The sequence below is a fragment of the Cyprinus carpio genome, chromosome A13 (genome assembly GCF_018340385.1).
Source record: "Cyprinus carpio isolate SPL01 chromosome A13, ASM1834038v1, whole genome shotgun sequence".
In the NCBI taxonomy this organism is placed as follows: domain Eukaryota; kingdom Metazoa; phylum Chordata; class Actinopteri; order Cypriniformes; family Cyprinidae; genus Cyprinus; species Cyprinus carpio.
The window spans coordinates 26,849,034-26,876,545 of NC_056584.1; the positions used below are offsets into that span (position 1 = coordinate 26,849,034).

The 27,512-nt window shown below is 31.7% G+C and overlaps 1 protein-coding gene across 1 annotated transcript in view; it reads right to left on the minus strand.

Annotated features, from left to right (window-relative positions):
- LOC109057750 (AT-rich interactive domain-containing protein 4B-like) overlaps positions 1–27,512 on the minus strand; it is a 66,175-nt gene that overhangs the window by 16,715 nt on the left and 21,948 nt on the right. Inside the window, exons 3-15 of the mRNA XM_042769537.1 lie at positions 21,549–21,659; positions 18,709–18,774; positions 16,908–16,998; positions 15,165–15,244; positions 13,842–13,936; positions 9,861–10,002; positions 7,588–7,667; positions 5,151–5,227; positions 4,109–4,257; positions 2,073–2,145; positions 1,515–1,607; positions 1,479–1,482; positions 1,323–1,412 (exon numbers count right to left, since the gene is read on the minus strand). Coding sequence (XP_042625471.1) covers positions 1,323–1,412; positions 1,479–1,482; positions 1,515–1,607; positions 2,073–2,145; positions 4,109–4,257; positions 5,151–5,227; positions 7,588–7,667; positions 9,861–10,002; positions 13,842–13,936; positions 15,165–15,244; positions 16,908–16,998; positions 18,709–18,774; positions 21,549–21,659 — 1,151 coding nt within the window. The remainder of the gene's footprint in view (positions 1–1,322; positions 1,413–1,478; positions 1,483–1,514; positions 1,608–2,072; positions 2,146–4,108; positions 4,258–5,150; positions 5,228–7,587; positions 7,668–9,860; positions 10,003–13,841; positions 13,937–15,164; positions 15,245–16,907; positions 16,999–18,708; positions 18,775–21,548; positions 21,660–27,512) is intronic.

The following is a 27,512-nucleotide window of genomic DNA, read 5'->3' on the forward strand; positions in this document are numbered from 1 at the left end:
AGTAACCAGCTTCATGGTGTGCTTCCATGCTATCAGACGCTAATGGTCAGCTTATCATCGCTGCAGCATTAACCAACTAACTGCTAACAGCTGTGTCAATAATAACTCGACCAGAACGCTCTTCAGGTGATCTGATCCAAACAGAACAAAACTTTGAACTGCTGCTGGTGCTAATGAAACTTTGAACTGCTGCTGGTGCTATAGGCTTTGAGAGAGGCAGTGGTGTTTTAGCATTATTTATATACTACTGCAGTTTTTATTAATATTTTGAAATGGCTTTTACTTTATACTTTCATTTTAATTTGTTACATTTAGTAATTTACTTTTGCACTTTTGTCATTTTTTTTATTATTAGTAATGTTGATATTTAGATTTAATTAATTTTTTATATATTTTTTAATTATTTTATTTTATATTACTTTATAATTGTAATTTCATTTTTTGGTAATTTTAATATTTTTCTTTTTATTATTTTATTTTTTATCATTTTTAATTATAATCAGTATAAGTTTCCATTTCAAATAACATGAACTTTAAGTTTTTCATCAAAAAGGTTTTTGTTGTTGTTGTAAATGTATAATATTAAAATTTATTTATTTTTTTAATAAAATCAAACTAAATAATTAATTGTAAATTTATACTTTTTAAATAGTATTATTTATTTATTTTTTTACTATTCTCAGTTTTATTTTTTATTCTATGTTTATTTAGTAATTAGTTTACCAAGCAAAAAAAAAAACTAAAATTTTCATCTAATATAATTTGTTTTTATTATATAGTAGTATTTTATATATATATATAGATAGATAGATAGATGTTTAATATTAAATAAAATATTTATATTTTTATATATATATATAGATAGATAGATAGATGTATAGTAATCAGTGCTTTAACTTAAACTAAACAAACATTGTTTTTTTTTTCATCTAATATTTATATTTTTATTAAACGTTTTATGATTTTATTTTATTTTTATTTTTATTATTACCATTTTTTTTTTTTATGTCCAGTTAGTAATAAGTGCTTCTAAAAACTAAACAAAAATAATAAATGTTGTCTTGGCAAATAACTGAACTGAAGGTTTTCATATAATATTTACAGTTTGCTTTATTTTAAGCTTCAATTAATAAAACCGTTTTAATAGCAGTAAACAACAACAATAACCCTGGATAGAAGATGTGTGCCACATTTTACAGCAGCTCTGCGCTAACAGACAGAACAGAAGCATTCAGTGCTCGTTCTCTGAAACGCCAGCAGCTCACGGTTTACTCTCGCTGTCATCGTCTCTCTGTGAAAGGGCTTCTGAAGGATGTACGTACTTCCTGTAGGCGCACTTGACGTTGTAACCGGCTGCGGAGTTGAGCACGGGGATGCCCAGATCCTGATACACATACAGATCCGCTCTCGATCTGAAACACAGGGACAAACACATCAACACAAAGATACAAAACAACTTCACAACCCTCACACCCCACAGATCTAATCAGAAAAAAAAAAAAAAAAGCCAAAACCGTCAAATCCTCCGAGCTGATGCACCAGCCGGTAGAGTTTAAAAAGATTCAGGTTCCTGTAGCCCAGCACCGGTCGCTTATTGATAGGAGTTCCTGAGCAGAACAGCAAAGAGGCTAGTTAGCTTAAAAGTTAAAAACATTAATGCATCTGGCGACTTACATTACATCTCAAAACACCAATAACAAAAACTATTAACAAAACCAATTTTAGGAATAGGAATAGGAATAGGAATAAAATAAAATAAATTAAAATAAAATAAAACAAAGCAAAAAATAAAATAAAATATAAAATAAAATAAAAATAAAACAAAATAAAAAATAAAATAAATAAAAAATTAAAATGACTAAAACAATAAAATAAAATAAAAAATAAAATAAAAACTGAAAAAAGTTGAAGCATTAAAATGACTAAAACTATAAAAAAAAAAAAGACAAAAACACATAACAAAATCACCAAATAAACAAAAATTAAAACAAAAACAGAAAATCTAAAAATAAAAGCAAAATGTTAATAAATGCCACAATAGCATATAAAAATACTAAAATAACACTGTTCACCTCTGTCCTCCATAAATTTGTAAAGCTGCTGTAGGAAGTTGTCTTTCTCTTCTGGGAACGGCTCTACTTCCTCCTGCGTACAGGAAATACAAACACACAGAACTGGGTGTCATTCAGAGGCTTTTAAACAACTAGTTAGGCCACAATGAAAGCTGCTAATCAAAAGTAGTTAACTACACTGAAGCTATTTAAGGAGACAGTCTCTTCTGCTCACCAAGGCTGCATTTATTTGATCAAAAATACAGTAAAAATTGTGAAATATTATTACAATTTAAAACTGCAGTTTACTATGTGAATATCTGATAAAAATTAAATGAAGTGATTCACTTAAATGAATCGGACCTTCCAGTGCTTCATACACAAAAGTGACTGAATCGGACCTTTCAGTGCTTCATTTGCATGAGAGAGAACAGAGAGCTGATCGTTCGTAAAGCTGTGCACAACAGGAGATACACATTAGTCATGTAATGTTTGGTTGCTTCTTGTTACAGCACCGTTATGAAAACTGTCTGGCTGTGATGTGTTTTCCTCTGTGATCTGGTTTCTGTAACTATGACCGCTTTAACACAGGTCTGAGTAACAGAGAAACCTGCCATCACACGCACAAGCTGTTCATGAAGAAACCGGCCGCTCAGAGTCTGATAAAGGTGATATTTTGTGATTAATAAATCCAGGTAAACAGACAGCTGAGGCAGAGTTTTATAAAAGCCTGTTACCGCCAGGGAATCAAAAAATAAAAAAGTAATTGACTTTTATCTTAAAATGCAGACTTTTCCTCCTCAGAATTTGTAAAAATTACACATCTTCAAAAAAAAAATGTAAATTTTATTTAGTATCTAACCATACTGACTTACATTCATCACAAATAAATCATTTTCTTTTTTGTTTGTTTTTTTTTGTTTGTCTGACCCATAGACAAACAACAAAACAACAAAAAATTAAAATAACTAGAATTCTGAGTTTACATCTCACTATTGTTTTTTCATTTCTGCCACTAAATATAAAATAAAAACGGTCATTTCAATCACAATTCTGACTTTGGATACTCAGAATTCATTGTTTTTTATTGTTTCTGCCACAGAATAAAAACTAAAAAAGTAAATTGTGACTGTTTTCCCTCACAACTGCAGGTTTATATCTCACAAAAAGTTTTTATTTTACAATTCTTACTCGGAATTCCGAGTTCATATCTTCCAATTCTGACTTTTTCTTCTCAGAAGTTTCTTTGTTTCTGCCACATAATTAAAAATTAAAAGGCATTTGCTATTTTTGATCTCAACATTCAGAGTTTTTTCCTCAGAATTTTATGTTTATATCTCAGAATTCTGACTTTTTTCTTGCAGTTCTGATTTTAAATAACACAATTCTCTCTCTTTTTTTTGTTTCTGGCATGAAATAAATATAAAATGATAATTTCCAGTTTTTATTTCACTGGTTTTACTCACAACTGCTAGTTTATATCTTGCAATTCTGACTTTTTTCCTCGGAATCCATTCAGATTTTTATTTTTTATTTTTTTGGTTTCCGACACAATAAAACAAAGGTTTTTGAATCCGCATATCATTCGTTTATTTGATTTATGATTTAATATTGCAAACAGAAAAAGAAGAAAATTTTGCCCTTTTTGTTTTTCATTTGTTAATCAAAAAACAACTATTCTGCTTCATTTTTCGTTAAATTTTTCAAAAATTAATTTGTTAGTCTGGTCATTTGATGAGAAAGAGAAGAAATGTATTTGTCATAAACACTTTAAGAATCCATACAGCAGAGGACTTTTATTCTTTTATTTATAACGCAAAGCCAAAAAAAAATTGTTGTTTTTCAATTTTTTTTTTTTGAAGACGTGAAAAATGTAAAAGGTGCCGTTTTCTAAATTTTTTTTTTCAGTATAAACAAATGATACACAGATTTTTTTTTTTTTTGCTACTTTTTATCTCAAAATTCTGATTTTCTTTGTTCTCAGAATTCTAAGTTTACATCCTGCAATTCTGTTAGTTTTTTAGTTTTTACTCTTTTCTTGAGAGTTTATACCTCACCTCTTCCTCCTCGCTGCTGGCCTCTTCCTCTTGTTCCTCCTCCTCTTCCTCGTCATCATCCTCACTGCTGGAGCTTTCATCCTTCACCTCCGTCCTCCACGTGTTGGGCACAGTGCGGTCACGCTGGAAATCCCACGCTGCATCTAACGCTGTGTGAAACACACAAACAGCGACAACGGGATCACAATGTGCTCCGTGTGATTGGAAATTAGTTTTCTTTTTCATCGGCCCTTCAAACTTTAATCTGAAGCAAAAACATACAAGACATTAAATACAAGACAAAGTACAAAACCGCATTGTTGAGAGTGAAAAAAAAACAAACAAAAAAAACAGATAAGCTGCATCATTGTATGAGTGACATTACTACATTCAGAAATAACAAAGTGCAATGTAAATGAAACCAAAACATTATAAACATGTATTTCAGTTTCCCTTAAATTTTACAAATTCCAGAACACAACATGACTGAAAAATGCAAATATAAAACAAACATGAATTAAAGTGGCATTCATTGTAAACAATATTTATTATAAATGACGAGCCTAAACAGATTCATTTAAAGCCAAACTAGCGGCGTGTGGGAAATGCGATATACGAGTAACTTCTAAATGTGTGTTTAGCATGTGTTTTGTGTGCTTTATCCTAATTTCATTATATGAAACATTATATGATACATTAAAAAAATATATATATTGTTGTATTTTCTGTTTTCGTTTTAATTTTACTTAAAATTTTGGTCTTTTTTTTTTCATCTTTTAAATATGTTTTTTATTTATAAATATTAGTAAGTTTTTAAATATTTATATATTTTTAATTATTTTTTTAATTTGTAGTTTTAGTTGATTTAGTTTTAGTTATTTTAATACTTTAATTTAAACTAAACAAAAAATGAGAAATGTTGCCTTGGCAACTTGCTGAAATATCTTAAATATTATAATTATAATTATTTTATTTTATTTTATTATATATAACATTATGTTTTATAGTTTGTAATTATTCCCCTGCCCTGAATACACACCGAGTCCGTCACACTTGTCCTCACCTGGTTTGAGTGCTGCGTCCGCTTTAGGAGCTTTCTCTTCATCCAGCTCTCGAACGTCTTTCCGCAAAACTGTGTAACTAGAAGACAAAATACAACACTGTCAGACTCAGTAGAGAACACGTAATAAATCACCATCACCTCCGAGTCGATTACTGCTCATAATTCAACACACTGCCTGAAACAAATGCACCAAATTCACCAACAAAACCCTTATTCTGGGAACACAGCGGTTATGTAATCAAGCAACAGGCCATTTCTCAGCACCAGATATGAAGACTGGCTCTTTTTATTCAGGCAAAGCACCAAACAGTAAGTCTATCATCACTTACTTTTAAAGTATTTGGACTCCTAAAAATCACAGTTGAAATATCTACATGTCATTTATTACAGTATCTGTGCTGAAACAGTTTGATGAATTCCTCTTTAGTGAGTCATATACAGTACAGGTCAAAGTTGGAAACAGTAGCTCATCCAAGGGCCCCTGCATTTATTGTACAGTCTATTATTTCAATTTAAAATAAGTGGTTTTTAAATTTATTATACTTTAAATTATACATTTATTTACTGAATCAGCACATGATCCTGTAGAAATCATTATAATATGAGATGCATTGTATCAAAGTTGAGACAGGTTCTGCTCTTAATATGTTTTTCAGTAGAACATGTGATAACTGAATATTTGCATGAATAAAAAGTCTAGAGGGAAGCATGTTTTAAAATATAAATATTTTGTACAACTATATACACTGCTGGCTCAGTAATTTGGGGTTCAGTAATTTTTTTTTTCTTTCTTTGTTTTTTAAATAAAATCAATACTCTTTATTCAGCAAGGATTGTTAAATTGAATAAAAAAGTGATAGTAGAGACCAGACAATATATGCTATATTTAGTGTTTCTGTTATTTGATAAACAGTTACTTTTTAATCATTTTATACTTCTATATTAGACAGCCAGAACTGGTTTCAAACACTCATAATAAATCAGTGAATGATCAAATGCACCTCATTGGCCAGACATCGATGTTACACTAGAGGGACATGATGCTGAAGCTACGCTTTGCATGTAGGAATACTGTAACGATATTCAAATTAGATAACTTTGTATTCAGCTAACAATCTTACTGTTTTTGTTTTCCTGTATTTTTGATGCAAATAATTGATGTGAAGAGACTTCCCTTTCAAAAACATGTATAAAACTGTTGTACTGTAGTGATCTAATCTGAAGTTCCTAACAGTAAGAGAGCATGGTCATTATTAGCTACAGACATTTCTCATCATGCAATTCATACTTACAGAAACCCTGTGCAATTCACAAGCCTTTCACTGATACCTTACAAATATATTCAAAATTAAGACATATCAATACTCTAAAAAACCACAAACCAATAACTTTATACACCAAACAATCAACAAAACTACTAAAAATTAATACCTTTATCAGGCAAGGACATCAAATCAACATGTGACATGAAGACATGTACAATGTTACAAAAATCTTCTAAATTGAAAGGTAAATGCGTCTTTCTATTCCATCTGATGACATCCTGAACTGAGGAAATAAAATGCATCACAGTTTCCAGAGAAATATTGTGCAGCACAATTGTGTTTAACACTGATAATAATCAGAAATGTTTCTCGAGAAGAAAATCAGCATATTAGAATGATTTCTGAAGATCATGTGACACTGAAGACTCCTGAAAATTCAGCTGTGCATCACAGAAATAAATTACATTTTAATATAAATTCACTTAGAATATAAGTTATTTTAAATTTTAATAATATTTCACAATTTTACTGATTTTCCTGAATTTTAAATCAAATATATGCATCCTTGGTGAGCAAAACAGTCTTCAAGAAATCTTACCGACCCCAAACTTTTGATAAGTAGTGTAACAGTAGACTATACGCAAGGTTTAATGAGATTGATGAAGCGTGAGATATTAGCTCTGTTTGTTAAATAATGCACTACTTTTACAGCTGCTCATTAAAAAGAGAAACTCTAATATGACATATTAAACGTTTGCATGCAACGCAAACAAGAATCCCATAGAAATGCATTGAAGGAGGGACTATGCAACCACCCTAGCAACCCCAAACAAAGCACCTTAGCAACTGATTACCAGCATCCTGGCCATTAAGAGTTGGTTGTCAATCACATTAGAAATGTTTTTTTTTTTAGTTGTTGAATCTGCAGAAGCTTTAGTCGGTTCTCACATCTTCCATATCCCTAAAACAAAAACAAAAATCAGACATAAAAAACAAAAAGCGAGATATTCTCCGTCTATCCCTACTTTAGCATTCTGCTTTCTGTTTAATGGATGTTGTGAAAAAACACAGCTATAAAGCACACGTGACGCTTTCATAGCTTGACTTTTCTGCACCTCAAGAGCTTAAAGCAGAAGCACAGACAGAAATAACTTCATTTGAAAGTTACTCACAATTTTCCATCTTTGAAGGAGCGAACAAAAACGTTGTCTTTCTTCAAAGTCACATCGTCGTGACAGTCTGGAGAGATGACCCAGAAGATGAAGAGGAACAGAGGATGGATGAGCACGTCAATGAGAGTTCAGCACAGAAAACATCATCTGATGTCGCTTTAGTCACCAAGTCATTTGTGTCCATTTGCAAAGAAAAGTTTCACGCCTGAAGAAATGAATGCTAGACAAACTTTTAACTTCAAAATATTTAATTTATTATTATTATTATTATTATTATTATTATTATTATTGTAATAATAATAATAATAATAATGTGTAAACATATTACCTTTCCAGTTGTTTGTACTAATTAAGTTATAAAGAATAGTTAATATTTAAATGGCAGAAGTCTCTTTTTTCTTCACCAAGGCTACATTTATTTGATTAAAAATACAGTAAAAACTAAAAATATTTTTAAATATTATTACAATTTTAAAAAATAAATTTTCTATGTGAATATATATTAAAATGTAATTTATTCCTGTGATCAAATCTGTATTTTCAGCATCATTGCTCCAGTCTTCAGTGTCACATGATCTTCAGAAGCAAGCAAAGGCTGCTGAAAATTCAGCTTTGCATTACAGGAATAAATTACTTTTTAAAATATATTCACATGGAAAACAGTTATTTTAGATTATAATAATATTTCACAATTTTTTAACAAATAAATATAGCATTGGTGAGCAGAAGAGACTTCTGTCTAAAACATTAAAAGCATTAAAATTAATCCAAACTTTTGACCAGTAGTATAATATAGATAGATAGATAGATAGATAGATAGATAGATAGATAGATAGATAGATAGATAGATAGATAGATAGATAGATAGATAGATAGATAGATAGATAGATATTAATGTATTTTTCATGACTGCAGGAACCCATGACAATATTGTGAAACATACAAGCAAAAATGATTTGGTGCACCTTTAGCATCCACTAATAACAAAGCCTTAAAGACATTAGCATTCTGAAACGACTGATACACCCACGTCTTTCATCCGAAGTCACCTTTGACCTCAGTTGAGCAGCAGGATGGGCGTCACCGAACCCCTGGAGCACATGTCACAGCCATTCATTTGCTTTGTTTTCTTTCTGAATGCTGTGATTCTGGCCAGAGCCGTGAGGAGGAGCCAGAGAGCGACGCAAAACTGTACGCCAACAACAACACCACCTCACACAGAGCTAGCGGGGACATTTAAAGAGACAGCGTCTGGTTCGCCGTGACTCTGTGAAACATCAGCTACTGCATGCGAACGAGCGTCTGTTAGCAGTGAGGAACACATGCTAGTTCAGGAGAGAACATGACAAGACTCTCTCCTGATCGTGAGGTTTAGAGCTGAAGTATGTCATTTTCTGGAGGTTATAATAGTTTTTGAGGTGTCAGGTTACTGTAAGTCAGTCCTGAAAAGGGAAACACTGATCTGCTTCTGCCTCAGATAATGACGTGAGTTCTGGATGGGACTATATGGATGGCCAGTTAAAAATATAATGTAGCATAAACAGGCATGGAAAATACCAATACAATTACTAATAATAATAATATATTTTATTTTATGTGCAACAAACAAAGCAAAATTCAATATTATATGCAAGAAAAAAATTGAATAAAAATAAATAAATATACAGCACCATTTGAATTCAATTTTAAAAGTATATTTCAATTTCATTATTTTATATAAATATATATATATAATTTGTATATTTCAATTTTAATTTATAATATATATATAATATAAATTTCATTATTTTATATAAATATATATATATATATATATATAGAAATTGAAATATATTTTATAAATTGAATTCAAATGATGTTGTACATACCGGTAATATATTTATTATTTTAGTATAATTTTACATAATTATTACAATTTATAAATATTATTATATAATTTAATATTTTTAATTTTAAGTAACTTCTATACTATATGCAAGTAAAAATGTAAATATATATATATAAAATAAATATGTAAATTGAAATAAATGTATATGAATTATGTGTTTATGCACAAAAATAAGCCTGAAGAGGTTAACTATACTATATATATATTTTTACTACATCAACATTTCAGTTTTTATTTTTAATTAGAGTTATTTTTTTATTTAATATAGTTTAAAAAAATATATAATTTTAGAAATTTAAGTAATTAATTTTTATAATGTAAATATATTTTTTTTTACATAATATAGAATTTAGCTCCACCGAAAGGCTTGATGTTTGTGACTCACCAGCGCAGGATACCATGTGGTTCTCTTCTTGTCACTAGTGACGACTCCATCCACACACACCACTTTGCCGTAAAGCTCTTCGTTCTGTTGCTGATCGCCCTCCTCTTCCTCACTAGACGACGAAGATGACTCCTCTTCTTGACTGTAGAACAAGATCACGTTAATGTGAAATAAACCACAGACTAAAAGGTGTTTGAGTTCTAGCCTAGAAGACACAAGAACATATTTCAAATTCAGAGTGAGACATCGCTGCTGATAAACAAAGCAGAATCTGCCCTTTAAACAGCAAAAACGTGCCTCATTTACATTTATATATGAATTTAATGAAATCATGTTCAGGTCACATTTGACCAAAACCATTTTCCATACAAAAAAAATTACATATATGTTTAGGTAAATTAAGAATGATTGTATTATGACATTTTTTGCATGACAATTAAACAATTTATATTAAAAAATATTTTTTGTATTTTTGCTTTCAATAGTACAATACATTTTAATAAGTTATGAACTAACTCTGACTCAGCATATCATTAATTCGAAGGCAATTTAAAACGCAATTTTAAATTTTGAAACAATATTAAGTGTAATTAAAGGTTCTAAGCATTTTTAAAACATGGAAGCATAATGGTAATAACCAACAACATATTTCATTGATATTTAAGTCTTTCAGAGTTTCTCTCTTTCATCAAATGCATCTTGATTTGGCGTTTCGACTGAAGAACTGCTAACGGAAGAGAACATGCTGATCGTTTAGTTCTAGACTCTAACGAAGAGTCAGATAAAGCTAAACATGATTCAACCGATCCACTCACAAAAAGATAAGCATCACCTGTCTCCCAGCGGCTAACGAGCACGATAGAAGACGCTGCTTTTCTTTTCCCCACGTGTTCTGATGAAGATAATGAGTAATTAGGCTCTGTGAGCTGACGAGCGTCTCACTTGCCAATAATGGATATGGACTCGATTGCAGACACTCCAGCTCACCGCCAAAGAGAGATAATCTTGTTAGTGTTAAATGAGCCAATCAGCAGCCGGGATCACGAATAAACATGACCTGATAAACCACAGGGACTCCAAACACACGCCACTAATACATATTCACTGTTTTGTTTCAAGCTAAAACTTGATTATTGATTATTATATTATAAATGATGATAATATAATAATGATTATTATATTATAAAACTATAACGAAACTATAAAAACCTTTAAACTATTAGTAAAACTAAAATGACTGAAATCATTTACAGAAAATTAAAAATACAGCAAAAAAATAAAAAATATAAAGAAAAACATTAAAAACCTAAAAATTGAAATAATTAAATAAAAATTAAATAAAAGCTAAATATAAAAAAAAAAAAAAATAAAAAAAAAGCACAAAAGCAGATATTTAAATGACTAACGCTTAAACTAAAATTAAAATGAAAATATAAAAATAAAAGCAAATTCAAAATATGAATAAATACTATATTAGTATATAGATACTAAAATGACTAAAACTAAACTGAAATTTTTACAAAACCACATACACATTAATACTACTAAAAATAAAAAAAATACAAAAAAAAGCAAAACCAAAAAAAAAAAACCTAAATTGAAATATGAAAAAATAAAAAAAATAAAAAAAAAATAAAACAAAAAAAATAAAACCTAAACTAAAATAAAAAAAAATAATACAAATGACAAAAGCATACAACAAAATCACTAAAACTTCAACTAAAATTAAAATATAAAAATAAAATCAAATTCAAAATATGAATAAATACTATATTAGTATATAAATACTAAAATGACTAAAACTGAAAAAAAAAAAAAACTAAATAAAAATAAAAAACAAAAAAAATTAAAAAAATTGAAAAAAAAACCTGAAAATCTGAAATAAATAAAAAAAAATAAGTATAAGTAAAAATATTGCATGAAAAACCTGAAAATCTGAAATAAATAAGTATAGGTTGAACTAAAAAAAAAGAAAGCAATATGGAAAAATAAACTATGCAATTTATACAATTTGCTTCAAGCGATGTCATTTATTTAAAATAAAATATTAAAACTATTATTAGATTATAAAACTATTAGAAATCATTTATGATAACTGAAATAAAGTTGAAATAAAACTTAAATGCTGCAAAAAAAGCTTAAACATTTAAAATAATTTTAAGTTGAAGTAATAAAATGACTAAACCTTAAAAAAAAAAGCTATATGGGAAATTTTATAAAAACAACAAAACCATATAAAATTGCTAAAATTAAAATATACAAATAAATGCTCATTTAAAATATTAATAAACACTATAATCATAAATAAATACTAAAATTACTTAACTAAAACCAAAAAAAGAAAGAAAAACATAATACAAATGATAAAAGCACATAACAAAATTACTAAAACTTAAACTAAAATATGAATAAACTAATTCAAATGATTTATAAATACTATAATAGTATATAAATAAAACCCTACATTTCTCTCTAAATTTTTACTGCAAAATAGGCAAACATGCTTATTAAAGATCCACGATTATTTGATGTGCAGAACTAATTCAATCCCTTGTTAAAGTTCACGCGTGACCAGACAATTTAACAACTATAGACTAGTGTCATTAGTTTATGAATACAGAGCATCCCATGTCATAGTTTGTTAGACTCCTAAAATTGAGGGATACAAGGCAAAGTTTGAAACACTTTGTAAAACCCATAAAAAAAGCAGATAATAACTACCAAAACACACAAAAACTCCATGCAAAAACCAGTGACCCAAGATCCCAGAGGATCCCCGGAGCATCAGGACTATAACACACAAGTGCTTCATCCGTAATCAGTGACACTCACAGCGTGTCAAACCTGGGCTAAAGCTACAAAGATATGCTACTGACCAAAAAAAAAAATCTAAGCAACATCCATCCAACCTACCACCCATAAATAAACCAACAACTAAAATAAACACAAAAAAAAACCTACATAAAAAAAAAAAAAAAGATCATTTGTCTGACTTCATTAGCAGATATTTGTTCTCGTTTTAAGCATAAACTCACTTCATTTTGTTACTTTTCTCAGAAAACAGGACTTTATACGTTCATTTTACATCTCAGGAAAATGTGTCTTGATTTAAAGATGTTTAAATATTTGTAATGCAAAACAAGACTAAAATACTGATGTAGATATTTTTTGCAGCACATGCAATATTTAATACCATGACTTTATGAAATTATCTTCTCTCCTCACAGCACAAAAACTTAACACAAACACAAAAAAAAAAAAATTTCATCCCATTTTTTTTTTTTTAATTTAGTTTAAATTCAGTGTTACTTGCCAATGCTTTGTAATTATTTGTGACATTTACAAGCAATTTATGACTAAAAACTGTTTTGAAGTGAATGCTACACCAATTTCTTTCACTGTAAATCAGCCCCTTCAGGATTAATCCATTTTTATTGAGTTAATTATGTTTTTGTGCTATCAAAATGACTGCTTTTAGTGTTGTTAAATACAATAAATAAAACTATTATTATACCTTCCACCTATTATTAAAATTAAAACCATTAATAATTTAACTGAAAAGGTTGAAATAATATAAAATAAAATAAAATAAGTACTGCATGAACAACTCAAGCGAACATTTGAAATAAACAGGTTCTAATTAAGTACTAATTTCCAGAGTCTTGTAGACAATTTGCTATTATTTTCATAATTAGGGTGCCACATTTACCATATTATGTATTCCACAAGATGCTTCATAATAAACATACTTTGTTGTGGCTTACTGAGCTTCATAACTCTTATAACATCAAGCAAGACCCGAGCTTTATTTACTCACTCATGCATGTTTCTTTATCAGAGTAATGTCAATAACTTTAAGCAGTACTGTGCTTTTTGTGACTCAACGGTGAGATATGCACGATCACAAAAAAGACATTTTGTTGATTTGCATTGGGTTTGGCAGGTAAAAGCATGTTAATTTTTCCATGTAAAGACGCTCACATGGGGTTGGAGCGTCGGCCTCGGCGGTTTCCTTTTTTGCCGATGACAGGAGTGCCGAAGTGTTCGGGGTTTGTCAGAGGAAGCCTGTCGAGCGTCTGGAAGAGAAACACACCAGATTCACCAGACAGCACTACACTAATTACAATAAAAAAAAAAATCACACTTACTAAAAATTATAAAAAATAAAATTTAAAATTATCAAATGATTTCAAAATATTAATAAATTATAAAACCATCTCAATGATATTAAAATAACACTGTGCACCGAGCATTATTACAACACTAATATTTCTTATTTTGTCTAATTATTTATTTTAATGTAAACATAATGTACTAACAGCAAATTATTACAACACTAAAACTGAGAATTTACAAAAAGGATTTTGTCTAAAAGTTTATAGGTTCATTAAAACTTTAACCAAAAAAAATGTGCAAAAGTTTATAGGTTCATTAAAACTTTAACCAAAAAAAAAAAAAAGAAAATAATTTCTTCATTTTTTACTGCATTTTTTCTTCCAATGTTTACCTTTTTTTTATTATTATCAGATATTTCTCATTTTAGTTTGGTTTAACTTTCAGTACTAAAATAACTAAAAAAAATTAAATAAAAAATAAAATAAAATAAAAAACATGAAAATACACATTAAAAAAAAAAAAAAAAACTAGATTAAAATTAAATAAAAAATTAAAACTTAATTAAACATTAAATATACTTAATTAAAACATTAAAACCTCCACTAAAATTTAAGTGAAAACAGGACATATTAAAATAAAATCAAAATATTAACAAAAACTGTAAAAATATTTTAATGACACTAAATTACATACTTGTATAGAGTATGTTATAGGCCTTAAACTACTGACAATCTGTTTGAAATCATTTCCTAGCGCACTGTTTAGCAAACAGAGATGTGACACAGTTTCTAATAATTATCTGGGAATGAAACGCCTGCAATTTTGGGTCATTCCTACCACGCAGAAGAACAAACACATTATACTCAGGATGTCCTAATATACTGGATTAATTGCTAAACTCAAATAAAAAGCACAACAGTTGATAATTTCTTACTGTTTCAGTTTGAGCATGAAAAACACTTTTTTTCTTTCAAGTGAGAATGTTTTAAACAAAACACGTTTTCTTTGAAAACTGTTTTAATTAGCAGTAAATTGATCCTTAAGTTCTCAAGATCACCTGAGCGCATGTCTGAAAGTCTGCTAACCTTCAGTAAAAAAATCATCCTAAGTTATAAAGAGGCAAATTCACTTCCAGAACAGGATGAGATGTGAAAGAGTCGTGATTCTGAAATCAGAAAGCGGACTTGCCTCACTCTCGGCGAAGTGTCGCGCTCCTTTCAGGCAGAGAGACGAGCGCCTGAGGGTCTTCTCATCGCCATCATCAAACACTGAGCCGAGGAGAGAGAGAGAGAGAGAGAGAGAGAGAGAGATACACATAAGATCGGTCCTTTAAAAGAAGCTGCTCACTGCTCTTCAGCTTTAATGAGAAACTCACAGTGAAGGTGGAAAACCCACATGGGCCACCTCCTCGAGTGAAATATTAATCAGTTCTCTGATCCTTCATGGCTGAAGAGAGTCCGTATCACGTGTTTATGAACACTAAAACCTTCAGTAAATCACCAGTTGGCTGCATTAGGAGTCGCGACAGACAATATTGTTTAAACTGAACTGAAAGAACCACAGCGTCAGATCCAAACCATCTGCTGTGACTCACAGGTCTTCTGTCAGAAAGTGCATTTTCTCTCCATGTGCCGACACATATATGGACCATAATTCACATTAAGACAACAAATACGAAAAAATATGTTTTTGTGAGAGATGGAGACTGACGCATCTCATATGCTGCGAGTGACAAACTGTTGTTGTGTAGTGAGAACCTGTGATGCTGCTCGCTAACATGCATAAAACAAAACCATTCAAAAAATACTAATAAAAATATATAACTCACTATAATCAATATAAATATTTCACCAATACAATTAAAATCTGTGTCCCATTCACTGAGAGAGACACTATATGACAAAGTAAGGAGAACTCTACCATTTAAATGCTGTAATTTCACATATTTACATTGCATATAATAATGCATAATATTAGTACGTAATTAAATGTAATAGTAGCTTATGTAATTAAAATGAATTTCTATATATATATGCGCAAATGTATGCAGTGTTGGGAAGGTTACTTACAAGTTACCCTATTTAAAATGTAATAGTGCAACTTTTTCAATTACTAAAATAATGTAACTGATTACTTTTGACTACTTTCTGATTACTTTTCTAAATTTCTAATGAATGTTTATTTGCAACTGTTAATCATTTTCAACCATTTACACCATGCAGGGTTAACCTTACAATAGTGCTCAACACTGTCAGACTTTCACAATCATCACTTCATCACTTGAATTAAGATGATCAAACTTGAACACATCCACCACAAAAACATACTTTAGTACCTTTTACTTTGAGATCGATCTGAACTTCAATGTGTATGTGTGTGTCTCTGTGTGTGTATGTGTGTCTCTGTGTGTGTATGTGTGTGTCTCTGTGTGTGTGTGTGTGTGTGTGTGTGTGTCTGTGTGTGTGTGTTCACTGCTGTGTGCTGTGTGTGTGTGTGGTGTGTGTGTGTGTGTGTGTGTGTGAGTGTGTGTGTGTGTGTGTGTGTGTCTCTGTGTGTGTGTTTTTGTGTGTCTGTGTGTCTCTGTGTGTCTCTGTGTGTGTCTCTGTGTGTGTGTCTGTGTGTGTCTGTGTGTGAGTGTGTGTGTGTGTGTGTCTATTGATGTGTCTGTGTGTGTGTATGTGTGTGTCTCTGTGTGTGTGTGTGTGTGTTTGTGTGTCTCTGTATGTGTGTCTCTGTGTGTGTGTGTATTTTATTATCTTATTCTTGCGCCCTGAGATGAAGATTACCCAGCATCTCAGATTGACTGTCGCTCTCGCATATGATGCTATAAACTAAAGCAAAGCAAAGGTGTTTCGATCTCTGTCTCAGATACATGATCATCTGTCTGAAGAGATGTGCAGCGCTGGGTGAGATGAGACGAGATGGTCTTACCGACGGTGTACAAGCTAGCGTCGGTGAGTTTGGTGATGGTGGCCTCTTGATAGATCCCATCCTGGTTCCTGGCTTCGACCACAGCACCCACCTAAAGCACAGACACAAGCTCTCATCTTTACAGGGTTTCAGTGCTCCGGACCGGCTGGGACTGGATTCACACTCCAGCGGGTGTTAAAACACTAAAGCTGGAGATAAGCAGACTGGATTTATGTCTCTTCCCCATAATCACTGACATTACTCACGGAGGAACACCTGTGAGGGATTCTCAGGAGCCGTGTTACATTCATGGTAACGTGACGGTATCAGATGTTTCTAAATGATTAACAGATTCATATGAAGACGAGAACATGTCCAGGTCACACGTCATCAAATATCAAAAGAAATAAATTAAAATGCATGAAGAAAGTATGCTTATTTTAGCACCATTATGATTTTTTTGTAACATTTTCTTGACAATCAATCTGATTAATATGCAAAAAAACATATAAAAAAAATAGTATATTGCACAAAGAAATCAAGCTTATTTTAGCACTATTAAAAATGTTTTATATGCATTTTCATGACAATAAATCTGATTATTTTTTACAGCAATGCAAAATAAATAATTAAGTAAAACTATATACATTTCTATTGTATTTACATACATGGTAGTATCTGCTATACTGCCTTTAAATAAATTTCAATTATTTACATTAAGTAATTTGTAATAAGTGCTGATTTATTATAAAACACTTGTTTTATAATTAGATTATTCAATTAATGATTATTGCATTATTAAAAACACTATTAACAAGAATCAAATAAGAATTACCAAAGATAATTACAATGCAAAAATAAAATAAAATCAAATTAACACATACTTATGTAGATACACTGATCTTTTCTTTATGCAACATGATTTAATTTCTTCCTTTTCAGTCATTTGATTAACATGTTATGTTAAGCTTTAAGCCTTGACATATAGCATAGTTTTACCATAGTTTGCAAAAAAAAAATAAATAAAAAAATTGGCATTTTATTGCTTGTGTGCTCCAAGCGTAACGAATCTGATCTGTGACTAACCAATAAATAACTAGTTTTGTGCATTAGTCTAGTCTGAATCAGCCTCGTCCTCTTCAGATGAGCGTATCTGTTATTTATTCTCTCCGAAATGAATTATAAGTGCTTAAAGCAAACAGTTCTGCCAGACATTAGTGAGCTGTTTTCTGATGAGCTGATGGCAGGCGGCGGAGAACAATTACTGTCATATTCAGAGCCACAACTACAGAAGCAGCGGCTGCTTCGCCAGGAGACGTTCAAACAAATGACTGAGCTAAAAATAACTAATAAAAACAAACAACATCAGTATGAAACAGAGGATTATCCGGATGACTGGCATCAGAGGCACCATCAAACATCAACTCCAGAGTTTTCAATCTGAGCGATGTTTCTGAAGTCTGCTTTCATTGTATGCAAAAAGACTCTTTAACCCTACGGTATCATATTTGATATGCAGGCCTCCAAATGATTTACACTAGGGCTGAACGATTAGTCGACATTATCAACAACGTCGACAATTGTGGATTATTGTGATGTTTTTATCAGCTGTTTGGACTCTCATTCTGACGGCACCCATTCACTGCAGAGCAAGTGATGCAATGCTACATTTCTCCAAATCTGATGAAGAAACAAACTCATCCTAATCTCCGATGATCTGAGGGCGAGCACATCTTCAGCAAGTTCTACTATTCCTTTAAGAAGCAGTGTTTATAAACCATATAAATGTGCTCAAATATTTGTGCTGGTGTGCTCCTCTTACCTTCAGCGCTCCTCTGATGTGTTCATCGTGCACCTCCGCAGTGGACGAGCTGGGTTTGAAGGTGACCTGGAAAGAGCCACACACAGTCAGTGAGGATAGTAAACACAGAAGGGCTTTCCTAAAGGCCAAGACGCATCGATCGCTCATATCAGGCAGATGATCCCCACCAGAGAGAGCCGAACGTCCCTGTGCTGATATCAAAGCTAACGCACTGAAGACACACTGTGTCACCGAACAGAAGATAATTACACAGAAAGTGGGGCGGACAAAACATGCTGTGCAAGAGGATGGGATAAAAATGGAGGAACAAGATGTCATTTTTCCATAAATACCCACAACACTGCGAGACGCCAAAATTCAGAATTAAGACTCTGCGAATTCAACAAACCATCATGCAGGACGCTGAATTTGAATGACAGGAAGAATAATTACTGAATTGCAACTTGTAGAAATGCAAAACAACAACACAGACCAACACGAGTTTTGTGAATAAACATAAATAATGCATTCGCTAGCAACGCCAAGGTCACAGGTTCGATTCCCAGGAAATGCATGAACTGAAATGTGCATGTAACGCAAGTCGCTTTGATTAAAACATAAATGTATTAAAAATGTATAAATGTATTAAAAATGTATAAATGTATTAAAATGCATAAATGTAAAACTTAATCTATAATTAAAATTAATCAAATTATGCCAATTTATTCCTTAAGAAGAATGTATTTTTCTAAATTCACTAATACATTACATTTTTATAATAATTATTATTATATTATTTTAATTATTTAAAATTATATATTATTTCTCTATACTAAATTGATTATATTTACATTTATGCATTTAGTATAATAAATGCATAAAATTATAGCATATATTATTTTAGATTTTTTTTTATAGTTTTTATAAATTTATTACTTTACATGTATATTTTATTTCTCTAAACTAGATTTATTATATTATATATTTATGGATACATATGAAATTTATGGATTTAGTAGACACTTTTATAAATAATTTTTTATGCTTTTTTATTTATTTTTAAATAATTTTTATAATAACTTTTCTAATTATATTTTATTTACCTAAAATAACTTTATTATATTTACGCATTTAGCAGACACTTTCATAAATTATTTATGATTTGAATTTTTTATAATTTGTTTTTTATAAATTAATGAATAAAAAAAAACAAAAAATAAATCAAACAGCATCATAAAATGCCCAGTATTGTTCTAAGATAATCCCATATACAGAAATACTGACAAAACTTAAATACAGTGATTATATAATATACACAAATACACTAATAATATGAGAAAGTTCATAGTCCTCATAGTTCTCTCAGACGGCAGATGTCTGACACGACTGTTTCCGGGCCACACATCTATTTCTCCAGCTCAGCAGAGAGACGTGTGCACGCGTGTCTCGTTGTTTCAGGAGATAATGAGTCTCACACTTCAGCATGTCACGGCAGTCGTGTCTGATGAAGCTCTGAGCGCTCCACAGCGGGTCACACGCGGCCAACGCTGACCAAAAAACCTCCAATAACAGTCACTGTCTGGACACATGGAGGAGTCCGCAGAAAACTCCCAAACATCACCAGAATAAAAGACTAAATAAAGAACTGATGTGATGCACCGGGACATTAGTGGGACCGAAACGATGCGTATTTATTTGTTACATAAACACACACAAACATATATCGATCTATCTAAATAACAACTAAATAACATTATCTTGATGAGATATTTACATCAACAGAAATTGTAAAACATCACATTTCCATCTCGTTTTGCATTTGGCAGGCACTTCAATCCAAAATGATTTGTATATAAATAAATATATATATTAAATCAATTCATGCATTTCCTGGGAATCAAACCCATGACCTTGACATTTTTTGAGCTATAGAAACACAGAAAACCAAATATTGAAGTCTGGAAGACATAAAAAAAACATGCACTTGATCAGTGGATAGGAACATAAAACAAAAGCACGACGAGCTCCAATGCTCTGCTCTTATTTCTTTGACAATCTGAAAGTGTGAATGTGCCGCGTAAAAACCAATCTTTGACTAATGCATGAACACAGCTTCAGAGAGAGAGAGAGAGAGAGAGAGAGAGAGAGAGAGAGAGGCAATGATGTCATTAGTAGTACAACGGCAGGAATATGATTACAACCTTGAACAAGGTCTCTGGTTTGCGAGCAGGCAGCTAATCACATTTCAGGACTATGAGAGAGGAATTATAAAACATCAGAGAGCCATCAGGAGAAACACACGAGGAGACAGACTAGAGCAGACAGAGAGTGGGAAATATTTCATCAGGAACGAGGGCGATTCCTCGGAAGAGACATTCATTACGGGACTCCACTGGCTCTCGACTTCAAACATTTCAACACTGATGATAATCAGAAATGTTTCTCGAGCAGCATATGAGAATGATTTCTGAAGATCATGGCACTGAAGACTGGAGTAATGATGCTGAAAATTCAGCTGCGCATCACAGAAATAAATTACAGTGTAACAGATATTCACATAGAAAACAGCTGTTTTAAACTGTAATAATATTTCACATTTTTACAGTATTTTTGATCAAATAAATGCAGCCCTGGTGAGCATATATACATATTTAGAAACATCAGACTGACATTATTTACTTTCAGAAGTAGGGATGAACAATACATCAACAAACAAAATAAAGACCTCTCTTTTAATTTTTATTTACCATATTAATTTTTTGACACCTCAAACATGCATCAAAGTCTTCTCTAATCACTGACCATCTATACATTCAAAACATGTCTTCAAATGATCCCAAACAGCAGAAATAATGGCTCACCTTTGCTTTGACGAGTCTCTTGGCGGTCTTGATCTTGGCCTCACAGAACGCCCCTCTGTATTTGGCGCTCACATCAGTGCCAACGGTCAGGTAAGGGGGCTCCTCCAGTGTCTGAGCAACGACAAACACAGAATACATGCATGAGATTCACTGTAGATTAATGATAATATGGCGTAAGGGAGGAAAAAGCTAAGTCCATTTGTTTAAAGCATGGAAAGCCAGGCATAAGTGCTGAGAAATGAGTGTTTGGGACACTAAAGCACAGTAAAAAAACCTCTGCATGACTCCATTCACTTTACATAATACAACAACCGAATATGATGAAGTATGCATATCGCTGTAAACCTCTTAACATTGAACTGCTTCTAGGAAATAAAATGATTACAACAAGTAAAGTGAGACAGGTAAGAAAAATGAAGCCATAAGCAAGCACTGAGGGTGTAATAATGTAGCAACATCTGAATATGGAATATGGAAACTGTCTGACATTAAAATGCATCACGAGGAATCTGATTACAGCTAAAAAAAAAAAGAACAAAATTCTGAAGAAACTAAGAAAGTTGCTTGCCACGATATGAATTTTAATACAGCAGCAATAAGCGATTATCCTACTAAACACTCCTGAAGCTAAATAGCAACAAATGAGCATTATTTTATTTCTAAACAATTATTACATTTTATAAATAATTATGAATATTAAAACAATGACATGAAAAAATAAATAAAAATAGCAAGCATCTGAATAAACGTAAACAAGAAGTTCAAACAAAACTTGTTTTTTTTTTTTTAAGAAAACATCCAGAAAGTTAAAAACAAATACAAATACAAAAGTAATCAGATGTAAAATAACACTGCTTTGATTAAAAACAGAACTTTCAATAATATGTTTATTCACACTGTCATAATATTTTGAATATTGCATTAATAAATAAACAAACAAAATGAAATATATCTGAAAAGATGAGACTTTGTTTCTTATCAAAAGTAACAATATAAAAAACTGGAAGTTTCTAGCTGAGGTTAATTTTAGTTCAGTTCTAGTTAACTGAAATATATGTGTTCCTTTACACCACTAACGGTCGCAGATTCCAACATGTGTGCAAAGTTTCAACAGATTTTAAGAATGTTAAGGGCCCCAAAAGCCCCAGAAACCTTGAAAGAAAAATAACAATAATCCTTCGAAAAACAACAGGGTCCTGGGCCCTAATAAAGAAACAAATTACAAGCAATTAAACAAACATAAACAGCAAATTAAAGCAAATTAGCTGTTTTTCAAGTATCTATCAATTCAAGTAATACAGTAAACACTAAGAAAATAAAACAAAGTGATGTAATATAAAACTTTTTTTTTGCATAATGTTGAAATGTATGAAATTGTTGAATAAATATTATTTTAATATCACTGATATAGTCTTATAGTTTTTATTAATAGTTTATCAAAAGTTTGTATTTTTATATTTTTAATTTTCTGTTTTCATTTTAGTTAAAATTTTTTGTTATTTTAATTAGTTTTTGTTTTTTATTATGGTCTAATTTTTATTTCAGTTTTATTTTATTAATTTTTTTAAATCAAGTTAAACAAGAATTGTCACCTTGGCAACTAGCTGAAAAAATACACATTTTTATTTCTGTTAATGTTTGTGTGTGTGTGTGTGTCATTTTAATTAGTTTTTGTTTTTTAATTATGTCTAAATTTTATTTCAGTTTTAGTTTTTTTTTAAATCAAGTTAAACAAGAATTGTCACCTTGACAACGAGCTGAAAAAACACATACACATTTTTATTTCTGTTAATGTTTTGTGTGTGTGTGTGTGTGTGTTTGGCATTTTAATTAGTTTTTGTTGTTTATTATGTCTAAATTTTCTTCTGTTTTTTTTTTTTAATAAATAAAGTGCTTTTTTTAGTAAACAAAGTGCTGAAAATATTACACATTTTTATTTCTGTTATTTATTTATTTATTTTTTTCAGTTATGAATCACCAAATCAACTTTAAATTTAATTTACCCGAGTAAATTAACTGCACCATCTCACAGACTGCACTACACCATTAAGGCCACATATATGAGAAGAATAATCACAGATCATGTTAGAAACGCAGCAGCATTCATCTCCATGAAAACACAGCATTAATGCTCAAGTTATGGCGCTATCTCTGGCAATCTGTGATTACAGAATAATTGCACCTTACACATGACAGTCGGCCAGCACATTTCAGCTCTGAACACACAATAGTCTTGTTTTTTATTTATCTTCAGATGAGTGTAAGAGCGGGAGCAGCATGTGTAGGTGGAGCGGCTCGGTGTAGCTGAACCCTGATGACCCGTCTCTCTTGTTTGAAGAGTCTGTGCTTTACCAGCCAATAGACCGAGAGATAACCGACCCGCCCAACAGTTTCTGCAAACAAAAAGCTGGACTTTTCTTTAAGGGCTCCCAGGGCTACTGACTGTGTCATCCAGGTGTCTTCATTTGAAGTGTCAGTGATTAGGAATTTAGGATGATTGATTTCTGCAAACAAAAAGCTGGACTTTTCTTTAGAGCCAAGATTACATTTCTGACCAAAGAGTCAACAAACCTAAATAATGGACTGAATGATCAACACTGGAAAAATTCAAAAAAGGAGTAAAAAACTATTTTCACTAGTAAATTTATCTAGGCTTTTTTACTAGGCTATGCTTATTGAACAAAATTTTTCTTTATTTATTCTTAATCTTTAAAGTGCCCCATCATAATTACAGTTAAAATTAAACTAAAACAACCACAACTCAAAGTCAACTTTCACTCCCTGCAAAGTTTTAAATCTGAAAGTGCATTAAGTTATTGTCTTTCAAAAGAAAGAGTCGACTCTGAGTCATGAAAACGAGTCGTTTTTAAAACGAATCTTAAGCTGTTTCAAGTTGACGTCAAGCCAGTCATTAGCAAAATCAAATATAGCTGCAAGCAGCATTGACGGGCCCAAGCCTCCAGTGTCACCGCCACCCCGGGCATCAGGAAACAGACATTGCATAGAATATTTATGCTCGCCCACTTATTGCACGCGCAGACCCGGGAAAACTACAAAGTGAACATGCAAGGACGGTCAAACACCTTTTATTAAAAAAAAATAAAAAATAAAAAAATAAAGGTAAAGCAATGCTTTAGGACAATTTTGAAGTTGGAGGAGAAAAGTGTTGGGAGTTTTTAGACATACCCTGTCTTGAACTGTTGTACACAGACAGAGTACGCATGCGCCTCGCAGAGCTAGACAAGATGAGCGTTTGTGGTTAAAAAGCGTATAAATATTTTATGAAAATGACAGATCGTTTTGCTAGATAAGACCCTTATTCCTCGGCTGGGATCGTGTAGAGCCCTTTGAAACTGCATTTTTAACCTTTAATCCGTTGAGCACCACTGGAGACCACCATATGGAGAAAAATACTGTAATGTTTTCCTCAAAACCCTGAAATTCTCTGTGACTGAAGAAAGAGAGACGTGAACATCTTGGATGACATGGGGGTGAGAAATTATCAGGAAATTTTTATTCTGAAAGTGGAGTAATTCTTTTAAAAACTGTTGCTGTCGTACTCTGTACTGTAGCATGCAAAATACATAATTACCTGTGTGTTCTGTTTGCTCCACGCAGCTTGTAGGCCTCCGTCTTACTGGCTAACAGCAATATCTGTTCGCTCACAATGGTCTAGAAATGTGTCGATGAATAGTGAATGTTTGTCATTGTCATTATTTATAAGAAAAGAGTAATACGTTGGGTGTACAAACCTTGCATGCATGTAAACCTGTTGTTAGGGACTCCAAAAACCAAAATATGAACCTTTCATAACCCAAAATAGGGACACTTTAATTTTCGGGTTTGGTTTTTCTCATGCATCAACTAAAAACATCACATTAATCATCACGGTTTCGGTCAATGATTTCGGCCCTTCAAATTAATTTTCAGTCAAATATTTTGCCTCTCCACTAGAAAGAACTGCTGCATTTTTATTAACTAATGTTAAGAAAGATTAATAAACAATGCAACATATATATTGTTAAATGTTAGTTAAAACATTTGCATCCCTATGTCATTGCTGAAAAACTGCCATGCACGGAGAATTGCTTTGGACCTGTGAGGTGCTTCTACGTGTTACTAACTGTGAACAAATACTCAGTCTTTTTCATGCAACTGTTGCATTAACCTTCAGCAGAGAAAGTGAACAGTGAGAACAGAAAACCCCATCATACTAGCTCTAAAGCGTCAGTAAAATCAAGCCAGCTGCTCCATTTAAATTCCCAGCTTAAACAAACCCACGACGAACCACTGACTGCCAGACGACAAGAGCCTTACACCACAGAAGAGCTGATGATCACATGACGAACACCACGATAACATGTGCTTTCTGCTGTTAAACACAGCTGCACTAAATGCTCTGGAATAACCACAGAAGAAAAGACAGGAAAACCAAAATGGACGTCAAGCATTTCTACTAACGCCAGTCATTACATCGGGTCAACAAGAGGGTTTCCTTTACATAAAATTAGCCAAAGAAACACATAACGTACAGGTCTGATTCACACAGTCATCTAATACAAGAGAAACTTCACTGAATGTGGCTTACAACTGATAACAGAGCTGTGATTCTGAACACGTTAGCACTACAAAGAACTTAATACAGTGATGAATACCGTCATTTGTGTACAGTACTGTTGTAGAATTTCTGCAAAATTCAGTGTGAAACCATTTAAACACACAAAAAAATCCCTTGTCTTTCAATTAAATAAGTACTTGAATAGAAATAAAAAAGACTATTAATAAAAAAAATCTATAAAGTAGCAGCAATTAGATAGATAGATATTTAATATGTCAGCATAGTTTATATTAATTTTATTTCAGTTTTACTTTTTTTTACCGCATTAAGTTAAACTAAATGAAAATGAGAAATGTTGCCATGGCAACTACCTGTAATAACTAAAAAAAATAAATAAATAAATAAAAAAAAAATTGGTCATTGTATCAACATAATTCCAGAAACGTTACATCACTGACTCTGCTTATATGCCTATATATATATATATCTGACTAAATGTCATTAATTTTTATTTTAAAGTTATGTAAATTTAATTAATTTGTAAATAATTGAAACTCTTTTTTATTATTATTATTATTATTAAAAACAAAATATAATAAAATGAACAAAGTACCTTTAAAATTGGTGCAATCTATACAAACTACATAAAAATACTTGATTCATATAATGTGCATCATTGATTATACATGATATAACAGTGAAGACACTGATGCGCAGCTCAATAAGTGAGTCAGATTAATTCAATAACTGTTCTGATTGATTCAAGGGTCTTTGATTCACTAAAAAAAAGAAAAAAAGAAAAGTGTTGGGTACTATAATTGGTGATTAAGAAGCACTGAACAGCATGAAAATCATTTAGTTCTGGTTTTGTTAACAACCTTCTTCTGTAAAACTGAATGTTTTTAAAGTGAATTTTCAGTAAATATGCAGCTGATATTAAGTTGTACATACGATTCCCGTCAAATGCATGACATATTCCCACACTTCTCCGATGGTTTCTGTGCGATCGCCACAAACTCTCTCTCAGTCTCCAGAAGGAACGGCAGCGCTGCCAAAGAGTGAAGTACCCAGCATGCTCTGCCGCTGGCCCATCCTGTGGCTCTCAGCCTGACGGGGCACCAGCAGACACGCCACAGATGTTCATTAACATCACACAAACGGCCCTGACAATCTGCCATCAGTCCTCACGCGCTCCAGAGAAACAACGTGCGGCTCTACAGGCACGTCACTCTCCAGAGCAGCACCAAAACAACCACCAAACACATCTAACCGGAAGCGTGTCATTTTTATACTGTGCACAGACGCACCGTTTCATCTACTACACATACTGAAGCATGCGTGGTGCTCTTACTATACGAGGACATCTCCAGAGAGTCACTTTATCAGCATTTTTCCTTTTCATTTGA